Source organism: Neolamprologus multifasciatus, chromosome 7, assembly GCF_963576455.1.
Source record: "Neolamprologus multifasciatus chromosome 7, fNeoMul1.2, whole genome shotgun sequence".
NCBI classification, from domain to species: Eukaryota; Metazoa; Chordata; class Actinopteri; order Cichliformes; family Cichlidae; genus Neolamprologus; species Neolamprologus multifasciatus.
Window position 1 is genome coordinate 48,352,265 of NC_140445.1, and position 25,890 is coordinate 48,378,154.

Consider the following 25,890-nt stretch of genomic DNA (forward strand, 5'->3'; position numbering starts at 1 on the left):
ACTGAGATCGACAGAACTCGGAGGTCAAGTAAACACCTGAAACCTGTTCTTTTCAAACCATTCCTGAACCTTTTTTGCTTTGTGGCAGGGCACATTATCCTCCTGAAAGAGGCCACAGCTATCAGGGAATACTGTTTCCTATGAAAGGATGTGTGTGGTCTGCAAGATTCTTTGGTAGGTGTTATATGTCAAAGTAACATCCACATGGATGGCAGGACCCAAGGTTTCCCCAACAGAACATTGCCCAAAGCATCGCACTGCCTCCGCAGGCTTGCCTTCTTCCACGGTGCCAGGAGCTCCCCAGGCAGGCGACGCTCACACGCCCAGCCATCCACGTGATGTAAAAGAAAACGGGATTCATCAGACCGGGCCACCTTCTTCCACTGCTCCATGGGCCAGTTCCGATGCTCATGTGTCCATTGTTGGTGCTTTCAGTGGTGGATGGGGTCAGGATGGGCGCCCAGACGGGTCTGCAGCTATGCAACCCCAGAAACAACAAACTGTGATGTTCTGTGTATTCTGGCACCTTTCTACCAGAACCAGCATTAACTTTTTTTGACCAATTTGAGCTACAGAGGCTCGTCTGTCAGCTCTGACCTAACGGGCCAGCCTTCACTCAGTGAGTCTTGGCCGTCTGAGACCCTGTGCTGGTTCACCACTATCCCTTCATTGGAACACTTTTGATAGATACTGACAACAACAGACTAGGAACAGCCCACAGGAGCTCCATTTTTGCAGATGGTCTGACCCAGTCATCTGGCCACCAGAGGTTGACCCTTTTGAAACTCATTCACATTCTCACGCTTGCCCATTTTTCCTTCTTCTAATGCGTCAACTTTGAGGACAAAAAGTTCATTTGCTCCTTGATACATCCCACCCACTAACAGGCGCCACGCTGAAAAGATAATCAGCATTATTCACTTCCTATCAATGGTTGTAATCTTATGTCTGATAAGTGCATGTTTGCTTTTGTCTTTGTTTTTTCTTCTTCTAAATAACCCATCGTGTCGTCGCCTACCTGATTTTGGGCCAGTGGAGGATCATGTTTGTAGGCAAGTCCAGCTTTAATAAGTGCTGTCAGTGCCTCGGCTCCCCATTCTCTCATTCTGGAGTTTGGATGCTGGCAGACCTGCAGGACACAACATTTACGGACAAATGCAGACACAAACAGGCGCAATGACAGATCTGATGCACAGGCGGTTCAGAACAGCGTTTCCCAGCAGTTTTCACAGTGGGTGGGTGTGAAACAAGTCGGTGAAATAAACCACAGACTGTGTGATAGAGACTGGGATCCCCCTGTGGCAACAGATTATGCTGTGCTAGACAGTGTAATCATGAAAGCATAGATACACATGGAGAGACCAGGCTGAGCAAAGAAAAGTACACTATGTGGTACAAAACCTGAAGAATCTGAGAGAAAACATTTCTGTGTTCCAAATCAGTCATCTTTGTTTATCTTTGTCAAACAAATCTTCTACTTTTATGGCATCAGACTTTTCGATTCTCGAGATTTACTGCTTCAAAACCCAGATGATCCATGTGCACCCTTTTGTATACTGTGTGGCTTTAAGTATCTACTTAACGCCGCACATTTTTCATTATTATCGTTATCTGTATGAATAGTAGACAAAGTCGCAAAGAAAGATATTCAGCATTTTATCTAAGCACGTTTTTGCCAGTTTGCAGCTTTGGATTCTACTTTGAGACAAATCAGGAATTCACACTGAAAAAGCTTTGCAAAATAATGTAGGATCAAACACTGATAACAGCACGAACACGTTGTGAACACACTGTGGCATAGCGACCTCTCAGCTCCAGCATGTTTATGTCTGATTGAGAGGGAGCAAAAAAAACAACAACCAGATTGGAACCAAGAGGCAGAGAGGGAAGGAGAGATGGGAAAGTCAGTGTTTACTGAGGAGAGGATCTGAGCTTACCTTCTGCAAAACAAACGGGTGTGCAAAAGAAAAAGGAGATAGAGAAAATGTGACGAAAACCTCAAAACACAGATGTTTACAGATACATAGCAGGGATTTTTTGATGACAGCTGAAGAAATGACTAAAAAAAACCCAACGCAGTTTATCGCTCATATCAGTCCATATATTGCATTACTGCTTGTGAAATGATAGGTCAGCTTGCTGGTTGATATTACTTATGTTCTGCATTATTTACCACAACATACAGGTTTTACTCTGGGTATATAACACTAAGGAACAGTAAGCAGTATAGTGGAAATTTGGTGGTATTAAGACAAATATGTACTGGAAAAACAAACCTAATACCACCATTCACTGCGATTAAATGCTGTATAGTTTATTTAACAAAAAAAAGACATTTTTTGGTCTTAGCTACTACATGAATTCATGTCTACATAATTAATCTACATTTCCAAAGACAAATCGGTACTCAAGGTAAAGTCTTTAACAGGTACATTTATTTATTAAGCTAAAATGATGCAATATTTGATCAAAGAGGTACAGGAAAAATAGACTGTACATCATTTAATATGAAATGTACGTGTAGGCTTCTGTTCTAAGTAGTCATTACCTCCAATAAGTGGCCTGTCAGTGGTCTCCACAGGATCTCTATGCGATCCATGTTGACCAAACCGGTTTCAAGCAGCTTGGCGACTGCAAACAGAGATGGCTCCTGAAAAAAACATAACACAAAACAGAAGGTGTAAAAAAATCCAAAATAAAACACTGGATATGTTTCACAGAAGCACAAGTTCCTTATAAGATTTGAATCAAACTCAAATCTCTTCCTAAACATCAGTCACCTAGAGAAACCGTTTACCTTGTTGTTTCCATAAGCCATTTCCATCGCTTCCAGGGAGAGGGAACAGAGAGCATTGATCAGGTGATGCAGGGACACATCATCCAGGTACCTAGATGACAGAAAAATACTTATATCAGATAACATGTGCCTATTCTGCTTAGCATTAATAACTTAAAATTCTGATTTTACAACAGACAACATTAGCCTTTCTCTCTAAGAAAATACTGTGCTCCTTCCCAGTCATATTTATTAACAAATGTTTATTGTATATATCCATTTTAAGATCATCAGGTAAGTAAGTAAAGTATCTACATATGCTCAGGCACACTGATCTTACTGAGAGCTCTCGAACAGTCTGGACAGGATGTTGGAGATAACAGGCAGGTCTGTCATCACTGCTGTGGTCAGCACCTGTTTACGTTGGAGACACACGATTAGCATGTAAGCCCATCACCTTCAACAATGAGCTGGGAAACATAATGTGCAATACAGGTGCAATACAAAGGTTATTAAAAACACTGACCGTACTGGGGCCCTCCACTGCTCGACCAGGCTTCAAGGCACCACCCACGCCTGGCTTAAGCCCGAGGATCCACACTAAGTGCTGGAAGAAAAACAGAAGGTGAAGGAGAGTTGAAGAAAAGTTCATATCAGGTCTTGAAAAAGTACACCAACATGCTGAAAGACATGTATTTTTATGTGAATGTGCTAAGAATGATTCCACTTTCTCTCTGAGAGGTGCATAAAGCACAATGCAGACAGTGCAAGAACAGTTTTGTGTATTTATACATGAAATGGATTTGTATGTGACATCTAATTACATGAGAGTGTGTACATATGTGCGTGGTTGCAAGTAAGTAAGCATGTGGCTGTAGGTGGCTGTAGTACCTGGAGGGTAGCCAGTACCAGCTGCCAGGAGGTGCCCAGCACGGCTCCGTGGCAGTGAGCCAGGTTGAGCAGGGTTCGCATACACTGGATGTTTTTGGCAGTCAGCTAAAAGAGGGAGAGAGTAACGTTACAGTCAATTCTAAAGCACACTGTATATTACCAAGTGAGTCGCCTCTATAGAACAAGTTATTATGACTTATTATGACAGTATTCCGTCTCACCACAGGCAATGAAAAGTGTGTTAACAAAAAGAAGGTGGTGGAAACGTAGTGTAAAAGCAAAGGAAATGAAAACAATATGCTAACATTACTATAGGGAAAACTTTAAACTCGGCATGATTATTCCAGGTCAGGATCGAGGTCACTGTGCAGGTACTTTCAAATCTTTTTGCCCTCAAGAAACATTTCAGCGCACAAACATCCATGTCCCGCATCTATTAAGAACTGCCGACCTGAACGAGGCCCTGACAAAGAAAAGCATCTTATTTCACATAGTCAATATTGTTGGAATATACTCTACTATGTACATTGATACTGGCGAGAAATACAGTTAAGCAGTATTACCTGTTTTTAGCTGGTTTCTTTTTTTTGTTTTTTGTTTTTACAGAGATTCTGAACATATTTATTTACTGAAACCTTCAAGTACCAACAAATTAAAACCATTTACTTTTACTTAACTCATAGTTCAGTGTTAGATGTAGACTTTATTTTTTTAACTTGATTGTTTGGAGCCCATTTGGACTCACCAAACCGCTGCTATTTGTTTATTTATTGTGGAAAAGTGGTTTTCCTGCCTTATCTGGATTTAACCTGCCCAACAGCAAGAGCTCCGCTGTCATTGTCTCCATTATGGAAGATTATTGTTAATCTAACTTGTTTTGATAAAAAACACTTGTGAGCTTTGTTTTGGGAAAACTGCTACACAAATTAAAATGTGAAAATCGGTTACACTTATCGAGTATGTAACCACCAAGTCTTCCAAATGTGTGCGTCCTTACCACAACAGTGCCCTGGGGCTGGGCAGTTAGCGGCTGCCCCACAGCCACCACCTGCTGATGAGATTCACTGGAGGGGCTGATAATCTGCACATTCTGGCCCTGGATTGAATAAGCTGTGGAGAAAACACACACACGCACCCACGCAAACATATTGATACACACGCGCACACGTACAGGAGTCAAGGTTTTTGAGGGGATTTTGTAGCAAGCTTACAACATGCAAGAAAAGCTCTCTTAATTAACTCCAAGACAAACATCCCATCGGTGAGTCAAGACCCAATTTGCCGGCTTTATCTCTACAAGCTGATATGCAAATAGTGAGAGGCTGAGCGGCCGGCTTGAGAGCAGCTGTGTATGGACGCCTACGTTCCCCAGGCACATTCTCCTCGGTGTGTTAATTAGAAGCCACAGTGAAAACTTATGGATTAATGCAACAAGAGCAGGAGAACAGGAACAGGCACAGTGCCAACAGTTTACATGTTGAGCACATCTTACCCATGTGGGAGATTAGACCTGCTCATTAAACACATGTGACCAGAGGCCATCCCTCAGGGCTTTACATGGGGACTTTTAATGGTTTGCAGTATAAAACATGTATTTTCTCTTGCATTTCTTGGTGTGTACAAGTGAATAACTACATGCCTGACATACTTGTACAACATAAATAGAGGTTATATAAAACTTGAGTTCCCTAAAAAATGTGTTTTGTATTTATCTTTAGATGCATTCTCAGTCACCCACCTTTGCTGGAGAGGGTGGCAGCGTTGCTGCTGAGGACAGTTAGGGCGTAGTGTGGGGGCAGAGAGGCCTTGCAGATGGCCGTTATAAAGGCATCACGGGGTGTCACCAGGCCGAGACGGCCACACAGCGAGGCCATGGTCAGCTCTGCTTTCAAGATGTTCTCAGTCGCTGTCTCATCAGTGCTGAACACGCAAGATGTGAGAAAAGGAAGAAAGAGGACAGAAAAGTGAAACATAACACACGCAGACTGTATTCCTTATTGTCTAATTTAAGATTTATATCCTAAGAAATGATGCCAAGGCTATATCAGACCTTTATTCATTATTAGAACATGATAGGATATGTATAGATAAAGGCAAAATTATTAAATCCAGCAATGAAATTTGAATTTCTTTCAAAGTACTTTTATGACCAAGTGAAGAATTTTCAACATAGCATGTCTAAACAAATTAGTCTTCTTTACAAACCATCAATTATTTCTGTTTGCACACAATAATAAAAGTGAGCAGAGTTTGTGTTATTAGCAGCTGAAAAGCTGACCTTTGCAATGATGTGTTTTAACTTTGTAATGCTCAAAACTTGTAAACTCAAGTTAAAACTAAGGGTTTTCTTCCAACTGACACACTGTTTGAGCTGTCACTTGAGAAAGCATCATGTCAAAAACAAGAAATCTCTTTTGACTCGAGAAAAAGAATTGCTAATGCTCACAAAGCAGGAGGTGGATATAAAAGCTATCACAGCATCTCCAAGTGTCAAGAACTGTAGTGAGAAGTATCATTAAGAAATTCAAAGAGCGCCACAGAGCCTGACAGAGGCAGGAAGCTAAATATTTCAAAGGCTGGAAAGAAAACTAGTGACAAATGTGTCTAAAGTCGCAACTGCTAGTGACTTAGTGAATCACTAGAATACTGCACAGGAATGGGCTGAGAGGTTGAAGACCAAGAAAAACACAGGAAGAGCAGACACTGAAGTATGCTGAGGACAACCTGGACTGGAAGTGCATCCTTTGATCAGGTGAGATAAAACTTGAGCTCTTTGGCCACAGAGACGCTGCTCATGTTTGGAGAAAGAAGGGAGAAACCTACAACCACAAGAACTCGATCCCCACAGTGAAGCACAGTGCTAGGAATATTATGCTGTAGGGACCAGCAAAAAATGATGTTGGCATCAGGGGGACTAATAATTCTGGGCTGCAACGATTTATCGAGTAATTCATATAATTTGATTATTGAAAATTCACAGCACGAATGCTTCTATATTTCGTTTAATGCACGGCTGTGTAGCGGGCTGTTGTGTTAAAAGATGTAAACCCACATTTGCAACTTAAAACAAACCCTGCACTACAAACATATTTAGAAGCAGCGTATGACAAAAAAAAAAAGTCTGATAACCCTAAGTCCAGGCAGCCTCCAGTTTTTCAGCAAAAACGCTGATAACACAACAGAAGCAGTGATGGTGATGCTGGCAAAGTTTAATGTCAGAGCCAGAGTCTACAGTGTTACACACTGTGAACAGTAAATAGACAGAGCCATTACTGAGACGGTGAACTCAGAGTAAAAGAAAACATGTTTCTAGCATCCAAAACAGCAGCACCAAAACATCTGATCACCATTAAAACCTTAACTGGGAAAAAGTGAGCGGGAGTCCTGCATTGAACCACCTGATCAACAAACTGAAGAAAAGCAAACTCTGTAGCTGCTCCATCCACCGCTGTTAGTTTTACACCGTGAAAGATGTGCACAGGTTGTATTAAAATATGCAGATGAACAGTTAACTTAGTCTGACACCAGATACCAGACTGGTTAAATTATACAGCTCGATGAAGGCTGAGGGCGCCGTCCTATTTAACATGGGAGCGATACCTGCAGCTAACAGAGAAGTGACCGCATTAGAGACCATAATATGGTCACGCCATATTCATTTCAAGGCTTCTGTATCGTTTTCCATTTTGTAAGTGAAATCATCCAAAATATTGTTTTAATTAAATTGCATGACTATTTAAAAATATAAAAACACAAGCCAATAAAAAATAAATAAATAGGCCATTAAACTCTAAGCCACTGACCTGAGGGTTGTTATGTTGGACACAGAGCTATTATTAATATTAATTAATAACTACTACATCATAATGCCTGTTTCAGCAGCACAAAAACTCACCTCCTAGTTCTATTGAACAAACACTTGAACGAGAAATAAAATGTGTATTCATCTGTTAAGCATACATCGTGCGTTTAAAGTAATCTTTAATGTGGTGCAATTTACAAATGACAAAAGCTGTAAAAACGTTCCTGTCTGGATCACTGCTGTAAATATATAACATGTCTGCTGACTCCAGAATCCGTACCTGGCATCCAGCAGCAGAGACAGTGCAGCCAGGAGACCGCACCAACAGGCGTTGACCATCTCCTCCCACACCAGGTGAGCCCCTGAGACAAACAAAACATTACGGGGTTTATTCCTAAATGGTATCACATCAGTCTGGACAGTCTCATGTTGGGGAAAAAGAAAAGAAATTGATCATCTCTAATTTTTTTTCACTTCTTATTTGAAATTATAAAGAGGTTCGGTTATAATTGTGGTCACTAGAGTTTGTACAAGTGCTACCACCCAGAATCATGACAGACTAGACCATTATACACACCCCTCCTGCTTCCCCATCTCCATATGTCTGCTTTCATATATTTTCAACTGATTAATATCCTTCTTGTCAGGGTATATCATGAGAATAAAATGCTCCAAAGAACATTTTTTCCTTTTGTACATTCTCACCAGGTTGCGGCTTCCACTCCTGGTCAGGGTGAGCTTCTCTAAATTCAGCAGCTGCCTCCTCCTCTGCAGCCAGTTCTCTTTCAATCATGGTGGTGATGCCCCTCACCAGGTCGAGCAGAGCACTGAAGGCCACTGACATGGCGTAGCCCTCTGGGATGGATGGGGGCTCAACCTTGTCCAGCATCTCTAAGCTGGGAGAGAGATGGAGAAAGAGAAATGAGGTGAAGTACATGAACTGAAGTTTCTGTCTGGAAATTTGACATATAAGTGCTGCCTCCTTTTCCAAGACCATTAACATGTTAGGCAGCCATTTCTTTTCAGCAAATAACTTTTGATCTGCTGTATCATTAACGTCAGAAACAACATCTTGGGGGGAAAAATAAATTTAAAAAATGACAAGCTTGTCTATATTTATGCCACTTTGCAGCACAAAGCTAGTCGGTCCTGGAACTGTTTACTTTCTGCATCTGTGACTGGAATTACATCCTGATAAAACACACGAAGGAAAATAAATAAGGGGAGATTATTCAGTATGTACAAAAGAAATTCTTACTAGGTGGCCTTGGCGCTTCCCTGGACACTAACAGTCATAAGGGGGATCCAGGTACCACGGTATTCAAATGCAGCCTGGGTAGTCAGGGTGCCGCTGACCCCTCCTGTGCCTGGACCGCCTTGTGCTGTGCCTTGAGCACCTGAACCCGACCCACCTACAATGAAAGCCGGAGAGGAATGAGGTAAGGGGGTATAAGTGCAGTAAATCTGAATTTCAGGCCCATTTGAACACATCTCCTTGACATCAATAGAAATTCTAAATAAGGACAACTCAGTCAACTTACCAGCTGGCGCACCGACAGCAACCACGTTTCCCGCATTGGGAACGATAAAAAGGGACTGGATGAAGGATCCCAGGGCATTGACAATGTCTCTGAACACTTTAGTGGAGTGCTGCTTCATGTCATAAGACTGGCAGAACGAACTGAAACAGAGAAGAGCAGAGTGAGATCACAGCAGTGTGGGGTTGTATTAGAAAAAAAAGGACACTTCAGACTTTGCCAAGTTTCATTAGGCCAAACTGCACTCTGAGAAACAGTTAAACAACCTTAGTCACAAAAGGATTTAATGAATGTAATTGTACAGAAACAGCTATATTTTTAAACTAGGAAAAAAAACGTAAGTTTCCAGACCCTGTAACTAAAAATCTGTGTTGTTTTTTAAAGTTGCTTACCGTAACAAATGAGGCTGCACACACAGTCTGTGGACTGATTCCACAGCCACTGCTCTGAGCCACTGAGGCTTCTCCCCATCCAGAAATTTCACCAACAGAGACAAGAAGATCTCACACTCAGTCACCTGCAAACCAAGCACAAACATATCAGACTGAAAGTGATGCAAAACCTCTGAATACCTTCTGGCTTTGTGGAAGTGGAACGGCTTTTTGATCGATTTGAGCAAAAAGAAAAAAATTAATTCCATCTCAAAAATTGAATAAATGCCACTAAATAAAAACAACTGGAATGCTGAGTTACTCGATTGTAGTTGAGCTCATTAAAGTGCTTGGAGGAGAACTAAGACAAAACTACTGCTTGGGTAAGCCAATGTTAATCTGACTGGATCAATTAAGTGCATCAGCTCTGTGCTTAAGAAAATCCCTTAGACATAAAAAACAACCATCAGACAACTGTTTTGACCACCCAACCATCGCAACAGATTACCAGTAAGCTGTAGAAGTGCTTGATGAGGACGGAGACCACACGCAGCAACCTCATGCAGATGGGGAAGTAAGGTTTCTCCACAGGAGCTGGTGAAGCAGCGCTGCTGCTGCCCTGCCGGAACTTGATGTTAGGGGAGAAGAGCTTGATGACAAGGGGACAAACTCTTTCTTTTAGCAGGAAACTGAACTCCTGATGCTGGGTAGGAAACAAAGGGAGACCAAAACATCCTGTGAATTAATTTATTTTATTGTAGAATGTTTCGTTAAGAATTGTATTTAAAGGACAAGATGGATCCGATGGATCTAAACCTTTTAAAATAAAAAAGTTGGAACCTAACAATGAGCAGACTTTTCTCTTTTTTGCCACTTCCGGTCTGACACCTTGTTTTTGGTCTAGATCAGGGGTGGGCAATCTCAGTCCACGAGGGCCGGTGTCCCTGCAGGTTTTAGATCTCACCTTGGGTCAACACACCTGAATCACATGATTAGTTCGTTACCAGGCCTCTGGAGAACTTCAGGACATGTTGAGGAGCTAATTTAGCCATTTAAATCAGCTGTGTTGGTTCGAGGACACATCTAAAACCTGCAGGGACACCGGCCGTCATGGACTGAGATTGCCCACCCCTGATCTAGATGTTCACAAACTCGCTCTTTTTTCTCTCTTTACCTGCAGGAATACACTGGGAAAATCATTAAGAACAGACTCCAGCAGCTCAAGGCCAAACGTCCGTGTCATCTCTGTCATCCCCACCAGCCAGTAGGGGGCGTCAGCATTCACCAGCTGGCACAAGTCCTGCAGGAAGGCGAACAACAGCCTTCAAAACAATGCAGTGTTGTCCTACCCACATCACAGTGGCTGAAACAGGGCTTTGACTGAGCTCTGCGTGAAGAACAATCATCATCACATGAAAGTGTAATGTGGGTGAAAGACATCAAGACAAATGAATCCCTCTTTAAAAAATTACTTCATTTCAGAGATGAAAAGAAATATTTCTGAATTAGTTTTACTGGACCTCAATTTTAGATTATAAGAAAGATCTCAAAATCAGCATCTAACCAACTCTGACAAGAGGGCAGGACGGCTTATAGAAGGCTACCGCCCCCTGGTGGACATACCTGAAACAGCATGTATGCATCCTTTGCACTGGGTCTCAAAGTGCTAACAGACCGGCGGTTGGTGTTTCCCTGGACAGGAGGGGGCTGCTCCACAATGCCTTGAGGTTAAATACAAAATATATTACACAGTAAATTAGCTTGCAATTAAAAAGCATTTTTATCTATGTTCTATTTAAATAGCTTAAGGTGTAAAGATGTACTTTTCAGTTTTTCACACCTCTATGTAATATTAAGCATCTCAGAATTTTACTGTATCATCTTCCTACTTTCAGAACCAATGAACTCTAACCTTTAAAGCGCTCGTCCTCGGCCACCATCCTCTCAAACACCACGGTGACAACTTGTCTAACGGTGGCAGCTGCTGTATTGTTGGTGATGTTGTCCTTGGTGAAGTGCAGACGAAAACACAGCACAATAGCCTGGGCACAGGGAAAAAACAAACTACTGCTACTATACTGTTCATCCATATAATACATACAAACGGTGTGTGTGTCTATGCTTTTACCTTGGATAGCACTTCATCATGTACAACTGTGTTGGTTGTCAACAGGACGAGGACTGTCTGTAAAAGTTTCAGCTCTTCCAAACCATTTTCCATCAGCTGCCACAACATGTTGATGATGTTCCCTGCTGCTGCCTGTTTCACACACACAAACACGCACACAAAACTGATCTTTGTGAGAAATTCGTGCATACGTCTGCATCTGTGCACAAACGTACATAGCCACACTCTGAATTTAGGAGGCATTATCAGAGTTCCTAGCTGATATCAGGCCTTTGGCTTGCCCAAGGTAACAGCCATAAATAATAGACATGCACAAAAACACACTCTTGTGGGAGCAGATGGTTGTGCCTGCTTGGGGTTACAACATCACCCAGTTCAATAACACCAGATCTCACTGTCAGTTTCTGCTGATAGTAAGTGACACCGCACGTCCTTTCTCAGGGTCAAGCTATCCAAAATAAATCTACATGCATCCCCCTAACAGCTGCTTTTATGTGTAACTGGCTCAATTCACAAGATAACAAACAAACTCAATTTTCAAATATGAACGCGTCTTATGCTCTGCCACAGCCCTGCCTGAAGGCACTGCTTTAGAGTCGTCTACTCTCCTCAATGCAATATCTTGGATATAAGGAACTTGCAAATTTGGCACAAATGTCCAGGTGGATTCAAGAATGAAATGATGTGAATTTATTGCTGAGATCACCGTGAATAGACAAGACATGCTTTTGTCCATGGCCTCTGGACATGCTTTTGTCCAGAGGCCCCTCCTGTTCCAGGCCTCTGGAACAGGAGGGGAGATGGATGGGAACTAAATCTCAGCTGGTTTGGAGAGGCCTGTACTTCTTCACCATCCTGTCTTTCTCCTATGTCCCGCCTACTTAGTGTGGTTCACCTGTCCTCTGCTCTTGCCTGCTTTTGTTAGAGACCACCGTTTTAGGGGAGCTACTCCTGCATCGTTTTGTTGTTTTGGGCACAGAGGTTCAAGAAGTTTAGGATTTCTTTTTCTTTCTTTTTATGAAACGAAACAGCACAGGTTAGAAGCTGCTTTCTGTTTTACTGGATTGACCTGCATCAACCCGCTCTCCACGCTGTGCTGTTTTTGTGTGCAAACTTTTTTGTATTTGTAAAATAAAATACTAAACGCTTAAACTCTCAGTCTGTTTAACTAACATTACTACCCACCTACTACTGGTGAGTGGGGGAAATAACAATGAATCTGAATGATTAAAAATGTATTATTCCTTTTAATTCACAGTTAAAATTTGCAGCTATTTTCAAAGATACAGCTTTAAGAAACAGACATTTTTCTTCTGGTCAGCAACAAGGGTTTAAATTTAGTCAACTTTCTTCTTGGATGTCCTGGGATTCAGAACATTTCAGTGTTTGAGGTAAACTACTGCGTGGAAAGAGAGAGACAGAGCGTGAGAGCGAGATCTGTGTGACAAAAATAGTTGATCAGAATTAGCGCTAAGTAACCCAGCGTGACCAGTTCTGACAAAGAATTTTCTCAGGGAATGCCGAGCGTATCTTTTCTCCCACCAAAGGGAAAAAAAAAGAAAACAAACAAAAACAAACGGAGCTTTGAAATCTATTTTAGTGTAATCCAACAAATGATGATTAAAATGAAGGAAGCCTGCTTTGCAGTGTGCTAACACCTCTGGGCTAACATCTTGGAAACCGCTCACATCTCAGGTCTGCCAAAAGCTGCGTTATTTAAAAGGTCGAAAACCCCTACACCCATTTCACAGGCTACCATTAAACAACGATTTCAATTTGGAAGTTATTGTAGCCTCCCCTTTCCTGAGATCGGTACTTTATTCCACTCAGTTTTTCTGAGTTGTTTAACTGCCACTGCACATAAAGATGATGTTAAACTGTTCAAGTAATAGATTTTCTAGGTCAACGGGCTTCACGAAAATGAGCAGTGGAAGTGGTAAAGGTGGTCTGCGCCTTTGAGATGTAACCACCAGTGACAGGAACGAGGTCAAATTAAATTTACACTGCTTGATTGGGTATTGATGTGTTGCAGTGCTTGCAGTATTGACCCAATTGGATATAAAAACCTTAATTTGTCCATGCTTACACACTGAAGGTGAGCATGAAACATTGAGGTTTAAAACAGTCTTCACTTACTTCCAGGTAATCAAACAAAAATCAACAGAAGGCTACAACCCGAAAGATTCAAATAATGCTAAAAAAGAAAAAACAGCATCTACTTTCCATTGTTTTTGATGAGTCGTTCGATCACAAACTCGAAAGATGTGTTTTTCATGGCTGTGTTCTCTATAAAAGAGTTTTCTTTGCTTGGGAACAACCTTCCAACAAGGACGCACGCACCGACTCGCCACTCTTTGAAATAACGATCACACTGTATCATTTGTGAAGCTCAATGTCACACAGCGAATCAGCAAAGGCCTCTTACTGAGTGCACCTGCCAAAAGCAACTCACCAATGAGTGCATTAGTCTAACAGCCTGATGATTATTATTGCATTTATTGTGATGTGTGTAAATTAACATGTATCAATCAAACTGTCCTCAATTCGGCACTGCTTGTTACCACACTGTGGTTTTATTTGGCCTTCTACACACTAGATTCCCTTCTTGTGTACACATCTGCAGATCATACATATGAAAATATAAATATCCTATTTTCAAATAAAAGGCTAGCTTATAGCCCTCACCTCAGACACGACCTCATGGGACATGAGTCTCTGGATGGCAGCCAAACACAGCTGTGTGATCTTTGGCTCTTTGGTGCCACAGCCCATCAGGAAAGGCTGCACAACCTCTGAGCTGTTCTCCTTTAGGGCTGCAGGAAAAAGGGACACAAATAAAGTTAAAAAAAAAAAAAATCCTGTAAGAGATTTTTTTTTTTTTTAAATAAAATGCCTTAAAGTAAAAAAAATATACATGTGTTTGCTTTTGTTTTGCTTCTGATTTCATGAAGTCTGGTACTGCAGAACGAAAACTTTGGAGAGTAAATGAAAAGAATACATTGAGGTATCAATTTACAATAACAATTATTCTCAAGTGTGAATCATGCAACACTACTCTAGCTCAACAATAATAATAAAAAAAAATAAAATAGGTCCCCATTTTGCACTCAGGTTTTTATCATCTCATTTTAAACAGCACTTAAAAGTGAAAAGTGCATTATTTCCTTTTCCAGTAAACTGAATTTAGGTTCACCGGTTATTTACACCTGCACAACAGGTTTCCCAGTTAATCACCATAAAGTTGATACGTCAAGTAGACTTAAAGTTGAAACAGTGAACAGTGAGCTGCTGTACAGTTCACAGCTACAGAGGGGCAGCAGGTTGTGGACAGTCATCAGTGGAACTCAGGAAATGTCAACTATGTGTCAACTCTGCAAATGCTACCAAAAAGCTGGACTTGTTTACAGAGACGGCGCTAGAACCAATTTTCTATACGAGTGCTGAGAGACCAGCCCCGTTTGAAAATACTTCAATAATTCAGAGCAACAAGCTAGAAAGAGCCAGAAAAAGACTGCAAACAAAGCTCAGACAGGAGGGTTAATAAAAGACTCATTTATCTTATAACCTAATAAACACAATGACTTTTTTTGTTTGGTTTTTTTGGGGTGGAGTCAAAGGCCGTTTGTACATGACTTTGCTTTGGCTGAAAGGAAAATATACAAAAGCCCAGTGACTATTTCAGTCTGTCACTTGTATGCAGGATGCAGTTGTGTGTGAACAGAAAATCATGAATACTGCTGTCTCCCTGAACATTTGAATATAAGCTTGTTGCAGTTTAAAGCACTAGCTCTGCACACATAGCCAATTGAAGAACAACTAAGTACTTCTATTATCACTCACCTGCTAATATGTCTGTGTTCCTGGCTGCTATCGTCTTAATCTTCACTATACCAGACTCTGCAGCCTAGAGTGGAAAGAGGACAGACATTTAGGTAACCGTTTGATGTGACATCAAATTGAAAGGTGCTGACAGTGCAGCATACATGCACCGCTAATGGTAGACATGGCTACTTGTAATGGTGGGTGTAGCAGAAAATAGGAAGGCCCAGTTGTAGAAAAACATCTTCATCTTATGAGGAACACCCAGTGAGGTATTCCTCTAAGCTTGAGATGTTCAGAACAGCTGTAAGGAGCACTGTCAAGAATGGGGAAGGGTAAAAGGAGGAGGATGGCATGTGGGGACGGAGAGGCCGCTCTTATCTTTCTTCAACAACTGCATGCCACGGCAAGCCTCTCAAGATGTTTTCTTTCCCATCTTTCCTTCCCATCAATACTCCACTCCCCATTCCTACATGGTTTCAATTTTAACTGTAATTTCACTTCTTGCCCCAGTTGTTCCACATACAAAAACACCTGTTTAGACACGTTTTAAAAAACTGTTTACAATTTTTTATGAGCAGTTCTTCTAAACCAAAGGCCGTCTGCAGGGCCAGTACTGCCACCTGTCTTGCTTTTTTTTTTCTTTTTTTTTAAAATACCATTTAGTATTTGCCATTGTAGGTATTCTGCTGAAAAACAGGCTTTCATTACTGCAGTTTTTTAATTAATTTTCCTCACAAAAACAACATAATGCTTTAACCTTAACCTTAAAGAAAGACATTTTTAAAAAAGGCACACCTCATTGGATTAGGCACCAATGACGGGATAAATACTGTAACAACATGATTACAATACACCAACATGTCACAAAAGTCGAGCCACTTTGGAGGATCGCAATTCATAAATTACTAAACGACTGGTAGCAACCCCTGGTTAATGGCTAAGCTTTTTCAGAAAATCTTTTACCATACAGCTCCCTAAAAGTCAATCTCTACAAAAAAAAAAAAGCTTCTCTCCCTCTTCTCCTTTTGTTCCAGAAACCGCACCATAACGGCTTGCAGGAAAATGAGGGGAGCGCAGAGAGCTTTTTTTAGTCTGAAATAATTGCAACCTTCCTGTTGCTACTTTTGATATTTCCATCAGCACAGACGAGTGAAAAATCCAGCAAATTCTGGCTTTGCATAAGCTGTGACAGAAAGAGTTTCAGACTGCAACAATTAGTTACAACACAATTATACAGCATATCAAACATGAGCATTTGCTGTTAACTGCAGGCCAGGATGTGTTGTGCCATCTTCACAACTGTGAACCCCTTATAACTATACAATAAACACTGTTTAACTGCTCGTTAACATAAATATGTAATCTACCAATCACATGGCTGCAACATGATGCATTTAAGCATGTAGACAAGATCAAGACCTGCTGAAGTTCAAAGTGAGTATCGGAATGGAAAAGAAATGTGATTTAAGTGACTGTGAACATAGATGGTGCGAGACAGGCAGGTTTGAGGATTTGCAAAAAAAACGATGATCTACAACCAACCATCTCTAGAGTTTACAGAGAATAGCGTCAGTTCTTTGGGTGAAAACATCTGAGTGATGTCAGAGGAGCATGGCTACACTGCTTTGAGCTAACTGGAAGATAACCACTTGTTACAACCAAGGTGTTTTTCAGGAGAGCATCTCTAAATGCAAACACACTGAACCTTAAAGCAGATGGGCTTCAGCAGCAGAAGACCGCACCAGGTTCCACCAGGTTTAATACACTGCAACCTACTGAGTATTCATGCTGAACGTTTCCACCCCTTTATGGCCTCAGTTGAACCATTTTCTGATGACTCCTTCCAAACAGGATAATGCACCATGTCACAAATCTCAAATGATCTCAAACTGGTTTCCTGACAGCAAGTTCAGCACATCTAGATGACCTCCAGTCACCAGATCTCAATCCAATAAGGCACCTTTGAGATGTGGTGGAACGGGACATTGGTATAATGGAAATCCAGCTGAACAATTTGCAGCAACTGTGTGATGCTGTCATGTCAATATGGACCAACAAATCTCTGATGAATGTTTCCAGCACCTTGTTGAATTTGCATCATGAAGATTAAAGCAGTTCTGAGTGTAAAAGTGGGTCCAACCTGTTACTAGCAAGATGTGATAAATGAAGTGGCCAGTGAGTGTATTTGCAACCTGTGCAACAACAACTATCTATTCAACTCAAAAGAGTGCACTAGAAATTTTGCAGCATACAGACAAAGTCATGGGAAATATGTGCGCACTTTGTTAAGTCAAAGTTTTTGACATTGTGATGAGAGAATGGATTGTACTTTTTAAAAGGCCTGCCTTTGCTGAAGTAGCTATATCTGTTAATAACCACAGTGACTACTCTATAAAAATGAAAGGAGAACTAAAGGCATATATGACCTGACAATCTGTGTCAGTTGAACAGAGACAAGCAAGTTCTCTAATTAGAAACAGATTGTGTTTCCTTTATTCAGCCTCCAAACTGAACCCTCCCATATGAAAAAAAATGCCAGTGAGTTTCCACAAAACCATTAAAACTTTTCACAATAAAAATATTTTCACATTAGCCTACTAATTGTTGGAGTCTGTGGTTGACAGGAAGTTGCAACATTTCTCCCCAGCAGACAAACTCATCTTTCTCTCTGCTTCCTCATAGAAAGTGCTGTTTAAGCTTTCTAGTGTAAAAAGTATCCCCTCCACTTGTCTCTGGAAAACTGTCAGCATTAAAAAGCCCCCACACTGTTGAGGATAATACCACTGGCCTGATGATGCCATTGCAACAGAGAGAGGCACCAGAAGCTGAAAGTCTATTCAAAGATAACTGCAGTGTTACTCCAGTGAAATTTACCAGTTAAAAACTTTGCCCTCTTATCTATGTCATAAAGTCAACTATTCTGGTATCACTGAACAGATACATTATCAGTAACATTAAGCAGTACGCTGCAGAGTATCCCTGGCTGAGAATTAATTCTTTGAGTTTGTATCCACCTTCAAAGACACTTGGTATGCGTTCACTTTAACAGCTTTCAAAGCAGATTAGTTAGGCCATCACTAAACAAAATTCTGAATGTGCTCAACACAAGGAAAAAGTCAAAAGGTTACTGCTTTTCAGAATAGACATCATTTATCTGCTAATCTGATACCAACCACCAGTATATTATTATTTGACCATTATCAGTATCATGTGCAAAACACTGTGGAAACATGACCACATGTGGGATTCGAGGACATTACATAAAGAATGAGATGCTAAGTTTGAAATCTCAGGACTTGACTGGGAGTACACAAACAGAAAAACTAAAAAAGTCATTTAGTACTTCTTACTCTTCTTACAACTAATGCATGCATTCATCTTTAGTAGGCTTGACTACTGTAACAGCATCTTTACAGGTCTACCTAAAAAATCAATCAGACAACTACAGCTCATTCAGAACTTTGCTGCTCAAGTCCTCACTAAGACCAAAAAAGTGGACCACATCAGTCCAGCTCTGAGGTTTATACACTGGTTGCCTGTCCGTCAGAGGATAGACTTTAAAGTTCTGATGCTGGTCTATAAAGCTCTGAATGGTTTAGGACCAAAATACATCAGTGACCTCCTGACCCAGTATGAACCTTCCAGATCCCTCAGGTCATCTGGATCCGGTTTTTTATCAGTTCCCAGAGTCAGAACCAGACACGGAGAAGCTGCATTCAGCTTTTATGCTCCATATATCTGGAACAAACTCCCAGAAAGCCTCAGATCAGCTGAAACACTCAGTTTATTTAAATCCAGGTTGAAGACTCACCTATTCTCAGCTGCATTCGAATAAAACACCAAATCCACACTTTTAAGCTTAAATTTCAAAACTTACATTTTAACTACTGATCTTATCTACTGTTCTGATTTTATCTACTGTTTTTTAAAAAAAAAAAAAATTTTAAATCATGCTTTTTGTTTTTGTTTTTTAATGTCTCTGTAAAGCACTTTGAATCACCTTGTTGTTGAATTGTGCTATATAAATAAACTTGCCTTGGCCTTACTCTTGAGTTTCTTGAGGAGTGGCCGAAGTCAAACTGACCCTGATCTACAAACCAGCTCGTGTAGTCTAAAAACAACATTAGCGAAACTCACAGATTTACTTCCTTAAACATGTTGTACTATGAGACTCTAAACTGAGTAACTTTCTGGAAGTCGCTTGCTGAAAGGCCTTGTTCAATGTAACAGTGAGAGTTGTGTCTGTATAGTATATAGAGCAGGGCGATATGGCCAAAAATATTTATCACAATATACATTTGAAAATTTTCGAGGCTGGCTGGAAATAATTAGTTGACACTCTTGTAGGATTGCTCTCTTACAAAATAACGAACATTCTCTAATTTTTAATAGTAATTTTATTTTAATAGAGAGAGAGAGAGGGAGAAAATATCAACCAAAAACCTACAAAACATGACTTAGTATTTGGAGAAACTCTAGTTGGCAAGCACAGTGGGAAGACATTTCTTGTAGTTGGTCACCAGGTTTGAAACATCTCAGGAGGGAATTTAGCACACTCCTCTTTACAGAAACTCTAAATCCTTTAGGTTTCTTGGCTCTTGCTTGGCTATTGAAGCTTCAGCTCACTCCACAGATTTTCCATAGGAATGAGGTCTGGAGACTTGCTATGGTCACTTCATGACCTTAATTTGCTTCTTCTTTGTTGCCTTGGTGATATGTTTCGGGTAACTGTCATGCTGAAAGACTCATCCAATGACATGCGAATTAATTTCTAACTTTTATACAATGCATTTTGTCAGAATCTTTGGTTGATATAATGTTTCTCTCCATTAAAATTATATACCATAAAAAATACAGACTGTTCATTTGTTTGGAAGTGACCACAAAAATTCAAGTGATCAAATACTTATTTCCATTTCATTCATTATTTAATTGAAAATGTATATAATAATTTGGTTGTAGAATAAAAGGCTATTCTATTCTATTACATGTGTCATGCTGTTTTTGTAAGACAGGCTATGAGTGATTGGGGGAGAAGAAAAAAGAAAAAAAATCAATGTGATTCGTTCTCTTGCATGTAGTGTCACTGTGGGAGATGGACTGAGAAACAGGAGAGGAAATGGAATGAAGACAGTCTGGGAAAAAGCACATTTTGTTCTTCAGTAGTAAAGCTGCAAGGATTTGAGAGTTTTACAATTAAATTACAGACACAAGTCCCTTAGAAGTCCCTAGAACAGTTCTCTAAAACTTAGACGCTAAGGATGAGGGGAAAAAATGGCCACATTAGCACAATGAAAAAGCTGCACAAATCAATTGAAAGAGCAACCACAGTACCCTGATTGTTTCTCGCATGACAACATCGCCGCAAATTTAACCGTGACCGTTTTGATTGGAAAACGTTGTTTCAATCACAACACCATCGATCAGAGCGGGCGGTAACTCAGGTTGTGAGGAACATCAAAAGGGATCTCTTCAATACTTTGATCCCTTGGGGAAAAAAGCCTGAAAAGGATGGGAAAACCTCACTGATGATAAATCAATATTTGAAGCAACTTCATAAGACCCCTTAGGCAAGGGCCAGAAATCAGTTCAGCACATAAGATCAGTCGCATGCCATGTCTTTTGATGGCCATACCACTCATTTTGAAACATCAACCACTGAAGTCAATGGACTAAATCTGTAGTGAGTGAAACACAAAGGAAATGGAAGCATTTGCTGAGCTATTTCCCCTTTTTTTCTCCATGGGAATGTTGCTTCTATCCAAGGTGAACCCTGAGGGGAAACAAACTAGCTGCCATGGCGTGATATGAATTGCTCTGCTGAGCTGGCTGACGAGTGCTGCTGTGGTCACAAAAGCCTCACATAAAGACGTCAGCCTCGACTACCAGCGGTTGTTCCAATATGAATACTGATGAGTTACAAGTGTTGCCGACATTGTTGTCTATGCCCCCGCATATGCCTGCTGTACAGTTAAACTTGACATTTTATCATGCTACTACTGCTTACATTTCTAAGTGAAATGTTCAAGTGTACTTCTTTTGTACACGGCCTTGTATTATTTGTGCTCCAGTCATTGAGTAATCAGAAATGTCACCAACAAAACAGTGCCACGCAACAAAGCCAGTGTGAAGGCCTTAATAATACAGTAAGTCATTCAAACAACAATATGTGTGTGAAATCACTTGGCTGTGTCAGTACTAGCAAGCCTGTTGAAACCAACTCTCAGTGTCAGACTGCAGACAGGACAGGTCAACAGAGGCCGAGTATCACCAAAGCCCCTAAAAACAAAGACTTTTTACTTTTACTTACTATTTTTACTTTTACATGAGAATCAGTCCCTGTCTAATGATATCTGTGGCATCCATGCTCATATCACATCTGGTTTTAAAAAATGACTGCGTTTCCCATGTATCTTTGATTTCTGCAGCCAGACACCTGCATGGACTCTGAGTTAATACATGAGTTAATACAGTTTTGTATTTTCTGATTACTTTTTATTTCATTGTTAATTTTCCTTTTTCATTCAGTTAAGTTTCAGTGAGTTTCCATAGCAGGTTGACTGGTTTCACTTTAGTTTTTATTAATTTCAGTGTTAGTTTTAGATTTTAAAAAAAATCTGTAGAGATATTAAAATATAAACAGAACCTTTTGGATGCTGACTCAGTCTTGTAGACATCAAAAGCCTCAAAAAACATGATCATAAAAGCCTCATCAGGCAGTTTGTGATAGCAAATTTTTAACAAATTAACCGATAGCAAAACTAAGTATATTTCATCTATAATACATTTTATTTTAGTTTGTTTTTCCCATTCACATCCCATTCAAATCGCTTCTAGTTCTAGAAGGTCTCGTTTTTATTTTTAGTTTAGCTAACTAAAATGTTTTCTCACGTTTAGTTTTACTTAACTATAATAACTCTGATGTGAACCCCATGCAAGGTGAGTGACAGTGGCCCAACCACTCTTGCCCAAAGATGCTAGCATCAAATAAAATAATACAAAATAAAATACATTGCTTGACTTGAATAGTTAGTTCACCCCATCCCCAAAATACACGTTTTCTCACTTTTACTTGCCTTTTCATAGCCACTGAAAATTTAACTTCAGTGTTTGCGCCTTTGACATAAGTTACAGCTAACAAAGATACTTAAAGTGCAGCTACGTAAACAAGTTTAGCTCGGTGTTTTTGTAAATCTGCTTCTGTTTATACGCATTACACCAAACATATTAAGCGTAGGGAGGCCCAGCAGCTGATACAACTTATGAGAAGTACAGTATGGGAACAACTCAAAGGCCCCACGGTTGCTGTGACAGAACGAGCTCATACATTTTTTAATGTAAAACCTAATAAAAACATAAAACGAGCTTCACAAACGGGTGCAAACTGCTAAAAATCGGGGCTCGGTGAAGCTAACTAGCGGGCTAACCTCTTTGACAGGGGGGAATTTCTTCTTGCACTCCATGGAGAGAGACCGCAGATCCGTCTGCATGTTCTCTAGTAATTTCTTCACCGCCTCGGGACTGCTGGTCGACATCTTTGACTGCGCCTTTCGATAGAAAACCTCAGAAATACTTTAAACGTTGAAAGGAATGTGGGAGCGCGGTCGCCCCCCCACCACCCATCCACCGTGGGGGGATATAATCCGTCACTACTTTATTCGCCTCCCTCGGAAAAGGAAATAAAAACGCTGCGGTCCATTGATACGGGATCCCACTTCTGTGCTTCGAGCGCCCGTGCGCAGGTGAGCAGCGATGACACCGGCATACGTCCGACCTCCTCACAGCCAGCTGACATTAGCTTCGAGGAGTCGCATCGTTACCGTAAATTTCTGCTTCTTACGGCTGCTTACTAGTCGAAGATATCTGCTAAATTGAGCAGTCTGCCATCAGCGGCCGTGTCAGCTCCACTTTCTTTCCCACAATGCTTCGCTGGACACTGACACGTCACTCGGACTTCCGTAAACAGTGGCGTATGCAGTTGACTGCAGCGACCCCTGCAGGAAGAGATCGGCAAAGACAGATAGCCACGAAGCACACAGTAGTCTGATCTGGACCACGGTATCAGCGCTTGTGCTCGGTTACCTGACCACATACACCACCTATTGGCCCGGAAAGAGGCTGCAGGAGGCTGTCTAGAAATGTCTTTGCAGTGCTTACAAAAACAAGAAAAAAAAAACCGATTATTGGCAATATCAACAATTTTATTATTTTAGGAAATACGTTTAACTGACTAATTAAGGTTCAATTTAACTGAATATAACGTAAAATGTTTCACTTGATTGTGCATTAATTCAGCAATTAAATAGACAAGCATTTGTGAGTAGTTTGTCTTGACATCAATGTAGTCACTGCATTTACTTGAATAAAGAAGCTATCGGTTCATGAATGGCACTTTTTAAACATAAATGTGCCTCCCAGTTAATTGTTATCACAAGATATAATGCATGAAAATGAATTCTGAGCATTATTCAGCATGTCTATTGTTTGTGAGATAAAGAAAAAGAAAAATAAAGAAAAATATATCTACAGTCTACAGTCACCTAAAACCGCTTGTAAGTTTCCACTTAAAGCTGCACCAAGTTTCTGATTTTCTTTTCATCCAGGTTCAGATTTTTTTTTTTCCAAAACAAATATGTAAATTTTGGTATTTGTTCTGCATCTCACATGGATCCCTTCACCGGCTGCTTTCAGTGCTGCCTTGCTAAGGAATGCGATTTTGTCTTTGGGGAGGTGGAGTGCAAAGTTTCACACCTTAGACTCTTTTAATTGCCATGAAAAGAGTGGAAAAACAACCCCAATATTATCAGAAGCACAGTAACAATCCTTTTACAATTGGAGTGGAATTATTACTTTCGAACATATTGGTTCTGTTAAACCAATCATTAACCAGATTAATTCAGTGTTTTCTGTATCAAAACAGTTATAGAACACATTTACCTGGTGTTACACCAAGTAATTGACACCAAATAGCTTGGTGCTGCACTCCAGCCAGTACCTCACCTTTTTCAGTAACTCACACTTCTGACACTAAATGTCAAATTGTGACATTTTACTTCAGGACCGCATGCCAAATCCTGTCAAAACACTAGAAGAGAATACCCCAAGCAATTCACTAATATTTCTGAGGATTTTCACCACTTTGAAGAAATGACAGAGGAAGTTTTTGTGTTAGTCATACTATCTCCTCAGGGTCACTGCCTATAAATATTTTCTTGTACAAGAGCTTCTGATGTTTTGTTTTTGAATTTGTTAAATGCCTGTCATTCTTTATACTGATGTAAGACAATGTCTTCTACTTTGAAGATCCAAGGGCTAAAACTAAATTCATAAACCTCTACATTTTTATATGTGTACTATAAGACAGAAAATGATAAGAAACTAAAACCGGGATGCATATTCATCTGCCTGGAATACCTGGTATGATGGCTGATACTGACTAACACTCCGGCGTTGTACATATATGCATCAATTTCTCATGCTGATGATGTGTAGCGGCATATGACATCTACAGTCATGGTAAAGAGAAAGTGCACCCTTTTTCACTTCTAAGGTTCACATACCAGGAGATTTAAAAATAAAATATCGTCCGACCTCTCCAGCCTTAAAATTAAGTAAATACCATCTGACATGAACAAAACATGATATATCACATGGTGTCATTATTTATTTATGAAAAACTAAGCCAAAAATGCAGAAACACAGTCCACGTGAAAATTTAAGCACACCTTAATGGCTTTCAGAGGAATTAAGAGGTCATGTCAATAAAAGGCATTTGATTATGTGATCATCAGAGCATTCAGGTGTGTGCTACCATAATTCCATCAGTAAGGTAGGAGAGGGCAACTATGAGGTGGGCAAAGAGTGTAAAGGTAGTGCGTCCAGATGACAAACTTGTAGAAGTATGAATATGTCCAAAAGAGAGGGCAGTGGAGTTTTGACTAGATAGTTTAACACAGTGATGAAGAGTGAGCGGATGTCTGGGGAAAGGATAAGCATGGTCAAATTTTCAAAAAGAAGGGTGATGTGCAGTGCTGAGATAAAGCTGATGAGTCACACCATTATGATATGGGAAAGAATTGTTAAATCTAGGTTTAGAAGAGGGGCGACGATCAGTTAGGAGCATAAGTATATGAGGGTGGCACTGCATGAGAGGGGTGAGACATTGGTGAGGTGTGTGGTAGGAGTGATAGATGGGTTCATGGGTTAGTGAAGGGAGGCGAGCTAAATGACTTCCAAAGCAACACACAGTGCACAAGAGAGGTGAAGAAGAGAGTGCAGGCAAGGTAGAGTGGGCATAGACAGGTGTCAGGGGTGATTTTTAGAAGCAGAAGTAGTGTCATATGTGTCATATGTAAATAATAATAATAATAATAATACAGAAATACAGTTTATACTGAGACTCACTTCACACAGCAGTCATAGAGACATTCTGATATGACAAATAGCATAAAGTTATAAAAATGTAATAAGGCAAAAATAAATAAAATGAGTAAATAAGGGCAGGGATAGCTCAGTAGGTAGAGTGGTGGCCCCATGACTGGAAGGTCGGGGTTTCAAATCGA

At 40.4% G+C, this 25,890-nt stretch overlaps 1 protein-coding gene across 2 annotated transcripts in view; it reads right to left on the reverse strand.

Annotated features, from left to right (window-relative positions):
* mon2 (MON2 homolog, regulator of endosome-to-Golgi trafficking) overlaps nt 1–23,274 on the reverse strand; it is a 33,479-nt gene extending 10,205 nt beyond the window's left edge. For both annotated transcript variants that reach the window (XM_085165711.1, XM_085165710.1), the window contains exons 1-21: nt 22,756–23,274; nt 15,347–15,410; nt 14,192–14,319; nt 11,507–11,638; nt 11,291–11,420; nt 11,002–11,099; nt 10,553–10,678; nt 9,887–10,081; nt 9,400–9,524; nt 9,011–9,150; nt 8,728–8,881; nt 8,175–8,365; nt 7,750–7,831; nt 5,406–5,587; nt 4,665–4,777; nt 3,668–3,772; nt 3,303–3,383; nt 3,117–3,190; nt 2,798–2,888; nt 2,549–2,650; nt 1,019–1,129 (exon numbers count right to left, since the gene is read on the reverse strand). In XM_085165711.1, the coding sequence (XP_085021837.1) occupies nt 1,019–1,129; nt 2,549–2,650; nt 2,798–2,888; nt 3,117–3,190; nt 3,303–3,383; nt 3,668–3,772; nt 4,665–4,777; nt 5,406–5,587; nt 7,750–7,831; nt 8,175–8,365; nt 8,728–8,881; nt 9,011–9,150; nt 9,400–9,524; nt 9,887–10,081; nt 10,553–10,678; nt 11,002–11,099; nt 11,291–11,420; nt 11,507–11,638; nt 14,192–14,319; nt 15,347–15,410; nt 22,756–22,863 (2,532 nt within the window). In that variant the 5' untranslated portion in view covers nt 22,864–23,274. The remainder of the gene's footprint in view (nt 1–1,018; nt 1,130–2,548; nt 2,651–2,797; nt 2,889–3,116; nt 3,191–3,302; nt 3,384–3,667; nt 3,773–4,664; nt 4,778–5,405; nt 5,588–7,749; nt 7,832–8,174; nt 8,366–8,727; nt 8,882–9,010; nt 9,151–9,399; nt 9,525–9,886; nt 10,082–10,552; nt 10,679–11,001; nt 11,100–11,290; nt 11,421–11,506; nt 11,639–14,191; nt 14,320–15,346; nt 15,411–22,755) is intronic.
* Nucleotides 23,275–25,890: the final 2,616 nt, after the last annotated feature.